The following is a 10,601-nucleotide window of genomic DNA, read 5'->3' on the forward strand; positions in this document are numbered from 1 at the left end:
GATAAAGCCGCACTAAGTTTGAAATGAGGAGCAAGAGGAGTGCTTACTGGTTTTGACTGCTCAAACATGCCAAAACTCTGTACTACCTTCTTCAAATACTGTTTCTGAGACAAACTAACTCTTCCCCTCATTTTGTCTCTGCGAATCTCCATGCCAAGTATCTTTTTTACTTCACCAAGATCTTTCATCTCAAACTCTTGATTTAATTGACTTTTCAACTTGTTGATTTCTTACCTATTCTTTGAAGCTATCAACATATCATCAACATACAAGAGTAAATATATAAAAGATCCATTTTGTAGTCTGCGAAAATAAACATAATGATCATGTTTATTTTTGATGTACTTCCGACCCATCATAAACTGATGAAATTGTTTGTACCACTATTTTAGAGACTGTTTTAAACCATACAACGATTTACCCAGTTTACATAACGAATTTACTTTTATAGCAACCATAAATCCATCTGACTGAGTCATATAGATTTCCTCTTCCAAATCACCATGTAAAAATGCAGTTTTTACATCGAGTTGAACTAGTTCAAGATCAAATTATGTTACCAAAGCCAACAAAATTCAAATGGAAGAATGTTTAACAACTGGAGAAAATACCTCTTTATAATCAATGCTTTCCTTCTGTGCGTAGCCTTTAGCTACCAATCTAGCTTTGAAGCGAACATTATTTGCATCTGGAAATCCTTATTTCTTTACATAAACCCATTTGCAACCAATTGCTTTCTTACCCTTGGGTAGATGGGTTAGCTCCCGAGTCTGATTCTGATGAAGATACTGTATTTCTTCATCCATCGCTCTTTTCCACTTGTCTGATTCAGAATTCCTCATTGTTTCTTTGAAAGTGTAAGGAACATTATCATCCACAATTGGAAGTGCATAGGCCACCATATCAGTATACCGAGTAGGTTTTCGAATTTATCGTCTTGGCCTCTAAGAAACAATTGATTCTTGTTACTATGAAGATTCTCGAATTGAAATCTCCTCTTCTTGTAAACTATTCCCCAACGTAACTGGAGAGTTACCTTGTGTAATCTCATTTCTCACTAGGTTTCCCAAAATTGTCTTAACCTCCACCTGTTGTTGAGTACCACTAGTCTTTTCTTCAACTCGTGACTCCTTGCGTATTGTTTTCTTCATCATCGCAAGTTCATTAAAAGTCACATCCTTACTTAAAATCTTTTTTTTTTCATCTCTAAACACCAAAGACAATATCCTTTGACTCTTGCACTTATCCCCAAGAATATTGCTTTCTTGGCTCTTGGATCCAACTTAGATTCTTTAACATGATAATAAATCATAGTACCAAATACATGTAAAGAATCATAATCACTAGTAGGCTTTCCAGACCATATCTCATAGGGTGTTTTTCCCCCTATTGCAGATGATGGTAGACGATTGATAAAATGACATGCATATCTAACAGCCTCATCCCAAAACCTTTTGTCTAACCCAGCATTAGACAACATACATTGAACTTTCTCTAGCAAAGTCCGATTCATGCGCTCTACCACCCCATTCTATTGTGGTGTATCTCGAACTGTGAAGTGTCGAGTAATACCTTCATCCTAACATATATACCTTCATAAACGGGTCACTCGTGTATTTACCACCATTATCTGATCTGAGCCGTTTAATCTTTCTGCCAGTTTGAGTTTCAACTAATTTTTTCCATTTAAGGAAAATATCACACACTTCATTTTTATGCTTTATAGAATACACCCAAACTCTTCTGGAAAAATCATCAATAAAAGTGACAAAATAATGCATATTTCAACTAATTTTTTCCACTTAAGGAAAATATCACACACTTCATTTTTACGCTTCATAGAATACACCCAAACTCTTCTGAAAAAATCATCAACAAAAGTGACAAAATAATGCATACCACCCAACGAAACCGTTTTTGTGGGCTCCCATACATCTGAATGGATGTAGTCTAAAATACATTCAGTATAGTGGATTGCAATGCCAAATTTCACTCTAATTTGTTTTCCCATAATGCAATGCTCACAAAATTCAAGTTTGCACACCTTTGCACCCTTTAACAAATCTCACTTAACTAATTGTTGCAAAGATTTTTCTCTTGCATGTGCTAATCGCATATGTCATAACCTAATTGCATTTGAACCTGCATCTTTCTTAGAAACAACAGCAGCCGAGCCAATAACTGTACTACCTTGTAAATAATACAAGTTATTTTTCCTTATTCCTTTTATCACCCCCAGCGCACCTAATTAAATCTTTAAGGTTCCATCTTTCAAAGTGATAGTGAACCTTTAAATTCTAAGGCACCTAATGAAATCAGATTCTTCTTTAGGCTGGGAACATACCTAACATCAGTCAAGGTCTTAATAGTTCCATCTTGACATTTCAACTATATTGATCATATTCTAGTTGTTTTACATGTAATATCATTTCCCATAAAAACAACCCCACCATCTAATTCTTCAAAATTAGAAAATCACTCCCTATTGGGATACATGTGATAGGAACAATCAGAATCCAAAATCCACTCACCAAAATAATGTGACGAAAATGTTCCAACAAGAGAAAAATCTGATTCACTTCCATCATCATTGACTATATTGGCATTAGAATGTGCTTTGACCTTATTCTTCTACTGTAATTTAGGGCAATCTTTCTTCCAATGCCCTCTCTCATGACAAAAGGCACATTTATCTTTAGCAGGTCTCCCACGAGATTTACTCCTCCCATGAGATTTACTTTTCCTTCCAAGCATACGACTTTGAGAACGTCCCCTTATTGTTAGTGCTTCTATTGTTTCCTTATGGACCCTATGATCCTTCTTGCTGCATTCAGTACTAATCAATGCAGTACAAACAACATCATAAGTAACTTTATCTTTCCCATACAATAAAGTGGTGGTCAAATGTTCATACTCATCAAGGATAGAAATTCAGTAACAATATGATTTTATCCTTATCTTTCACCTTTTCATCCAAATCTAACAAATCGGCCAAAATTTTATTGAAAGCATTTATGTGGTCATTAATCGAAATACCTAGTTGATACTGGAAGCGAAACAATTTCTTTTTCAAATAGAGCCGATTTTCCAGACTCATGGTCATAAATGTATCTTCCAATGTCTTCCACAATTTCTTTGTAGATGTCTCCCTTTTAACACAATATTTCTAATTTTTAGCAAGACACGGATGAATCGTACCACATGCCTGACGATTGATCTTTTCCCAATCTCTGTCACCCATATCTACTGATTTATCATCCAAAGCAATATCTAGTTCTTACTGATACAAGATGTCCATCACCTTACATTGCCACATACCAAAAATATTGGTACCATCAAATTTTTCCACCTCAAACTGAGCATTAACTATCGTCTTCGATGATGATGTCGAAGTTGAAGGGGTTGGAGTTCGTGTGAACAAGGTTTCTTCTACTGCTGCACTAGTTTTTGTCATCTTCTATATATTCAATAGCAACCAACAAAGCAAAAGGCCTACGATGAATAGTACATACTAACTGTGTCTATTCTGTTTTATCCTATGAAATTCCACTTTAACCAGGCCGACCTCCAGGGAGCAACTGAGCCGCAATGGTCTCAGAGCACTCACTTAGACAAGGTCCTTCTTAGGAATCAAAAGTGGAATCAATGATCCTAACAGAGGAGCACCTTCGTATCGACACTATTCAACCTAACTCTGATACCAATTGTTGTGTCGGGCATCCCACTTGTGTCAAACACTAATATTACAACTATTGCTATTGAATATGTAAGAAACTAAAGTAATGCAGAAACTAATAATAAAACAGTAAAAAGAGCAAGACAAGAAATTAACGAGGTTCGGTATAGAATTACCTACGTCCTCGGGCATCGACGATCAATCCACTACTTCTTGACAAAGTATAATTTTGAGGTGTGTTGTACAAATGAAGAGTTGAGCTTTTTATATAGCTTCAACCTCAAGTCCAAAAAACACTTATCTCCAATGTGGGACAAATAATACAAAAAATTCAAAACAACTTTTTATACTAATGTGGAACTATTCTACCAATGTGGTACAAAAAACAATACCTACGTCTTCTCTTTTCTTTACTCTTGAATTTTTTATTTTTATTTTTATCCTAATGATATACGCTTTAAGAATAAGTATATTCATTGTATCATTTACATATATTATTTTTTATTCAAGTTATGTCTTTGGCAATATGATCTTGAGTTCCACACATTAATACTCACGTGACCGAAGTCCCCAATCTCATGAGATTCACCCGGATCAGGATCATATCCAAATTATTGTTGTATCAAATTCAATCTTCGATATAAGAAGTTTCATGACAATTTTTTTATAAATTACATGTGACATGATATTTTTTTTTCATTTTCCATTTGTTTTTCTTTTCTTTATCCAAAAATGGAAAAAAAAGGGACTAAAATATAATATAAAATAATTATATTTTTAAAGATGTATAAGATATATAATATAAAATGCATATAGATGGGCATGCTCCTCTAACCAAAACAAAGAAGAAGGTATAACTGCCACATGAAAAAACTTCAAAGTAGACACTCATCGAACACTATCCTAACAAAAAGCTTTTTGAGCTGATTTCAATCCTATTCCTAAAACAACCCAAATGATGGGTATAGTAGATAGGAAAGTGATGCATCATATGCCAAAAGCTTTTGCATGAATTACATTCTTAAGAAAGAGAAACAAAAAGGGGTGCATGACACGTGTCCTACTGAGTCATAGAAAAAATGCATCCCTTAATTGCTTTACTTTACATTTACACTTCAATTTAAGGGAAAAAAATCATCTCCGAAAAATGATGATCAAACTTTAGGACATTCTTTTTAAAAGTTTTAAATTTGAATATTAAAAAGGATTGGAAGGAAAATGGGATGAATTTTAAAATTTTTTTTTTTCCACGAGAAGCTTGCTCAGGTCTGTCCTCATCTTTTCCCATCTTGTTTCAATTTTATTCCCCCATTTGGAGCACCAAATCATAAGAAAAAAGTCATTGAAAGTCTTAATATATGTTGCCTACCACCTGTTTGTTGAAATGTTTAGCTCAATGTATATTCAATTATGTTGTCTACTATCCATTGAATTTGGTGGTTGTCAGGAGATTATGTGGTTGCGAGGGATTTTCTGAAAATGAAGCTCAAAACAGAGCACATGGAATACAAGCAACAAAAAACAAATTTGGTGGCCGCTGGAGATTTTCTTTTGCGTTGGAGATTCTAATGGCTACTGGAAATTTTATTTTGCTTTGGGAATTTTGTTCTAAAAAATGAACCCTGCTATTGAAAATTTGAAATCTTTCAAAAAAAATCCCCGGTCGAAGCTTGACCACGGGGCCGACATCACCGGCTTCGTTGAGGCCATCATGACGGAAGTGGAGGTTAGGAATCGTGGGAATATTCCGACGGTGCTGTTGTGCACTTGTTGGCGTCGGTGTTTCGGATTAATGGTGTTGGCTTCATAGGATTATTTTTCTAGCATGAGCCACGCATCACGCATCCAGCAGACCGGCATAGGGCCACGTTGGAGGGACAGGCACCGGTTATAATTTCCCCAATACGTGCAACCACGACCATACATACAACCGATGAATGATAATATATAACCCCTTATTTCTAAATCAGGCAATAATTTAGCAGTAAAAACAATGATAAGTTAATTTATTGGAATTCTTTTAGTAGCAAGAGCGAGATTTTTTATCTTATGTATAAATTTTTTAAGAATTATTGTATTCTTTTGCATCTCCTATTTGATAAATAAAAAATTCAAAAGGGTTGGAATTGTTAAGAGAGAGAATTTTTTGAATTTAAAAACTGAAATTGATTTTCATATATCTTTCTCAATGTGAGCAACAAGAAGGGATTACGATAGGTATTTAAGCTATGCTGGACAAAGATAAAAAAGACAAGAATATATTTTTCGTGCAGAGGGAATTGTGCAGGAAATAAAGGAGAAGGTAGAGACAAATCTCCACATTGCCTTGACTTGTAGGATCGAATCTTCACGCACTGATTTGGTGCATCAAATCTCCACAAATCTCGAATCTTCCTCATTAAGTGACGAATCTCCATAAATCTCAATAGATTGATGAGCATGCTGATTGTGAGGATATGCTTGATTGTGAGCATATGCTTCTTTATTACTCCAAAGTGTCGTAATCTCCTTATTTCTCCACGTAGCAGCATGCTCTGAGGTGTCAAGCTCTTGATTTATGTTAATATCCTCCCGCAGACTTGGTTGGGGTTGGAGGCTAAGTTTGATGCTAAAGGAAATGAAAGAAGCTTTGGACATGGGCTTCGTAAAAATGTCTGCAACTTGATGAGTAGTGGAGATATGACGAGTAACAAGGAGACCAAGTGCAACCCATTCACACACAAAGTGCTAATCTAACTCGATGTGCTTGCTTCGTTCATGGAAAACTGGATTGACTATAATGTGAAGAGCACTGAGATTGTCACAAAACAACACAGGAGGATGGTTAAGAGGAACTCCGAGGTCTTTGAGAATGAATGAGAGCCACGTAAGTGAATGAGAGCCACGTAAGTTCAACAGTAGTGTGGGCCATCGCTCTATATTCTAGTTCAATGCTAGAGCGGGAAATTGTATTCTGTTTTTTTGCACACCAGGAGATGGGATTATGACCAAGAAAGGTACAATATCCGATCGTGGAGCGTCGAGTAGTAATACAACCTACCCAATCTGCATCAGAAAAAGCATAGAGATCAAGTATAGTGTGAGAAGTGAAATTGAGACCAAGAGAAATAGTCCCTTTGATGTACTGCAAAATTCTACACACCATTTTAAGATGTGCAATAGTGGGTGCATGCATGAATTGTGAAACAAAATTAACACTATAGGAAAGATTAGGACGAGTAAGTGTTAGATATTGTAAGGCTCCAACAATCCCTCGGTAGAAGCTGGGATCATCAAGTGGAACATCATTGTCAAGACCCTTGGTATTAGCCTCTAAAGGAGTACTCATAGGCTTGCAATCCACCATCTAGGTTTTCTCGAGAATGGTAAGAGCATAGTGAGATTGTGAGAGATGTAGTCATTTAGTGGTGTGTGTAATCTCAATCCCAAGAAAGTGGTGGAATGGCCTGAGATCCTTCATGGCAAATTCAGTATGTAAGGTCTTGATAAAGTTGTTTAAGAGCTACGGATTTGTACCTATGAGAAGCATATCATCAACATACAATAAAAGAATTAAAGTTCCATGAGGTGAATGCAAGACAAAGAGAGACGGGTCAGCTAAACTACAAAAGAAACCATGTTGAAGGAGAAAAGCACTAAAGCGATCAAACCAAGCGTGCATGGCTTGCTTTAAGCCATAGAGTGCTCGTTGTAGCTTGCAAACGTGATTAGGAAATGTTGGATCAGCCATGGCTGGTGGTTGCTCCATATAGATATCTTCAGAAATGAGACCATGAAGGAAGGCGTTCTTAACATCTAGTTGTCGAATATCCTAATGTTGAACTAAAGCAAGGACAAGACAAATTGTGCCAACCTTGATAACCGGGGAGAAAGTTTCCGTGTAGTCTATGCCATCTAGTTGATGATACCCCTTTGCAACCACATGAGCTTTGAGCCGATCAAAAGTACCATTGGGTTTAAGTTTTGGCTTAAAGACCCACTTGGAGCCAATGACATGCATAGTGAGATCACGCAGAAAAAGTTGCCAGATGAGATTATGGTGAAGTGCATCCATCTCCTCTTGCATAGCAGCCCTCCATCCATTATGATTGAGAGCATATTTAATAGAATGAGGTTCCCTAGGAGTATCTTGACTCAAGACTGTCAGAGCATACTTGGGATTGGGTTTGTGAATTCTAAGTTGAGATTGAGTCACCATTTGATGGTTCTGTGACAAAGATGGCTCGGGTGAAGTTTGTGATGCACTAGGTTGAGATGCAAGGGACTCGGGGTGAGAAGGACCAAAAACAATGGTTGAGGCTGGATCCTGTGACAAAGAAGGCACAATAAGAGGATCAATATTAGAGAGAATGGTTGAAGCGGAATGTGAAGAATCAAGAAGTGTTTCATCCTGATTTATGTTCAAGTCCGTAGATGGAGGAGTTGGAGGGAAGCTGACAAGAGGGGACAACATAGTGTTGTCACTTGAGCTGTCGAATGAGTGTGAGGTTGAATTTGTCACGCATGGGCTGGTGTGTAAGGAGAGTGATTGTCTAATAGTTGCAATCAGTGAAGCATCGTGGATGGGCAAATCGGTTGACAAACATGCTGAAGTATCCCCTGTGGAGATAGAAGAATTAGTTAGATCAAAAGGCAAAGTCATCCATGAGTCAAATATACTTATCCATTGATCAGAGGGAATGCCAAGGTCACGACCACTAGGCTCTTTGAATGGAAAGCATGTCTCATTAAAAGCCTCATGTCAAGAGATGAGCATTTTTTGAGTAGATGGAAGCATTTGTAACCTTTGTGTTGGTCACTATATCCCATAAAAACACACGGAATTGTATTTGGATCAAATTTATTTTTCCAAGTGTCCCAAGCGTAGGGAAGGCATTTAGATCCAAACACACGTAAGGAGTAAGTGGGATGCTTACCATGCAATTTAAAATAAGGTGTATCAAGATTAAGAGCAGTAAATGGAAGATGATTAAAGAGAAACACAGTGGTGGTGAAGGCTTCGTCCCATAAGTATAATGGAGCACCACAGTGAAATAGCATAGTCATACCCAATTCACGAATTATTCTATGACGACGCTCAACCATACATGTTTTCTCTAGGGTGTGAGGATAAGAAATTTGATGAATTATGCCTTGTGATTGGAAGTGAGAACTAAGCCTTGAATTAATAAATTCTCCACCGCCATCAGAATGAAAGATTTTGATTTTCTTTTCAAATTGGCGTGCTACATACTGTCCAAAAGTCAAATAAGCATCTACAAACTCAAATTTAGTTTTCATAGGTATGATCCAAGTATAACGAGAGAAATCATCAACCAAACATGCATAATAACGAAATTTTCCAAGAGACAAAACAGGAGATAGGCCCCATAAATCACAATGAATTTTATTAAAAATACTTGAACTAGAATTGTCAGAACAAGAGAAAAGCATTTTATTAAGTTTACCTAACGGACAACTATCACAAATTGATTGTATTTTATTGACTCCTTGAACTTGGATTAATCCTTTATTCTAAAGCAATTTCAATGCGAAAGCTTGAGGATGTCCTAATCGTTGGTGCCATACTTCTGCAGAGCTAGATTTAAACCTATTAGAAAAATACAATTCATGGAGGCTGAAAATAACATATAAATTACCCTTGCGTCTTCCTGTCATCACCTTGTGACCTATCTCCCGTTCCTTAACACAAAAACCCAGGTTAGAAAATTCACAATTCAAGGGATAATGGTCAGTGAGTTGGCTTACAAACAATAAGTTGCATTTCAGATGAAGAACATGGAGAACATTATTAAGAGGTAGGACATGAGTACCATTTTGAACACAAGCATCACCAACAGATTTAATAGCTAATGAAGTACCATCCCCAATTAATACAGAGTATGTGCCTAAATATGGCCGTAAAATTTTCAACATATGTGCATTACCTGTCATATGATTTGAGGCTCCAGTGTCCGATGTCCATTCTGTATCATAAACAAAATTGTCAAGAGTGAGGGCAACCAACGCCAGTGGGATTTCATCTTGTTTGGAGGATTGTTTTGGTAGATGCCAACAAATCTTTGCAATATGACCCATAACGCCGCAGTATTGACATCGTTCATTGCGATACATTTCGCGTTCCGCTGGTGTCATTCGACGTTGTCCTGGAGGCGGTGGCCGACAAGTCATAGAGTCTTGTTTGTTGCTTTTTTGTGTAGGCTGAGGACTGAAATTGGAGTGACATGTATTGTTGGAATTTTGGTTGTGGGCTTGAAAGCCTCGGCCATTTGAGTTGAACTAGTTTGATGGTCCTCGATGGGAAGAGATGTACTGTTGAGGACGCTGTTTTTTACCATAGAAGGCCAACTGATGAGTTGTTGTGTTAGTAGTGAACCAATTTTTGCATTGTTCATATCCTTTAAGGAAAGACACTAACTCAGTGTACGATGGTCGTGGCAGCTTCAACATGGTTGTAGTGAAGGACTCCTACTTCGGTCCCAGACTGGTGAGAAAAGAGAAGACCTTAACCTTTTTAGGTACAGAGCTTCCTATTGCTACAAGATTGTCGTAGATACCCTTGAAGCAGCGAATATGCTCGCCAATGGTGATGTTGTCATCTTTGCAGAGATATGTCATTTGCTGACGAAGAGTGAACTCTCGCTCTTGAGAGTCTTGAGCATAGGCCTCCTTTAGCACATCCCAGACGGATTTGGTTGAGTCTAGGCCTATAACTAGACTGAGTGCTTCTTCAGCAAGTTTGCCTATGAGCCACCCGCGGAGAAGACGATTTGATTTGCGCCAAGCGATGTACTCCTATGTAAGTTTGGTTGTGGGTTGTCCTGTGGTTGATGGGGAAGACATAGTCGAAATGGTTGTTTCTCCTGTGAGATGACCAACCATTTCTTGACTCTCGGCAAGAGCTAGAGCTTGCTCACGCCATATT

At 37.4% G+C, this 10,601-nt stretch overlaps 1 protein-coding gene across 1 annotated transcript; it reads right to left on the minus strand.

The window, feature by feature from the left end:
• Positions 1-6,500: 6,500 nt before the first annotated feature.
• Positions 6,501-7,022, minus strand: LOC131148435 (uncharacterized mitochondrial protein AtMg00810-like). The gene is made up of 2 exons (XM_058098134.1): positions 6,717-7,022; positions 6,501-6,629 (listed from the first exon to the last, which is right to left on the minus strand). The coding sequence occupies exons 1-2, from the start codon at positions 7,020-7,022 to the stop codon at positions 6,501-6,503; spliced, it is 435 nt and encodes a 144-aa protein (XP_057954117.1).
• Between the last annotated feature and the right edge of the window lie 3,579 nt (positions 7,023-10,601).

This window comes from Malania oleifera, chromosome 2, assembly GCF_029873635.1.
Source record: "Malania oleifera isolate guangnan ecotype guangnan chromosome 2, ASM2987363v1, whole genome shotgun sequence".
Taxonomy (NCBI): domain Eukaryota; kingdom Viridiplantae; phylum Streptophyta; class Magnoliopsida; order Santalales; family Ximeniaceae; genus Malania; species Malania oleifera.

Coding starts and splice junctions, on each gene's coding strand:
- LOC131148435 (XM_058098134.1), bottom strand. CDS start 7,022: ATGGTGGATTGCAAGCCTATGAGTACTCCTTTAGAGGCTAATACCAAG. Junction 6,630..6,716: donor CTTTTTCTGATGCAGATTGG/GTAGGTTGTATT, acceptor GCAAAAAAACAG/AATACAATTTCCCGCTCTAG.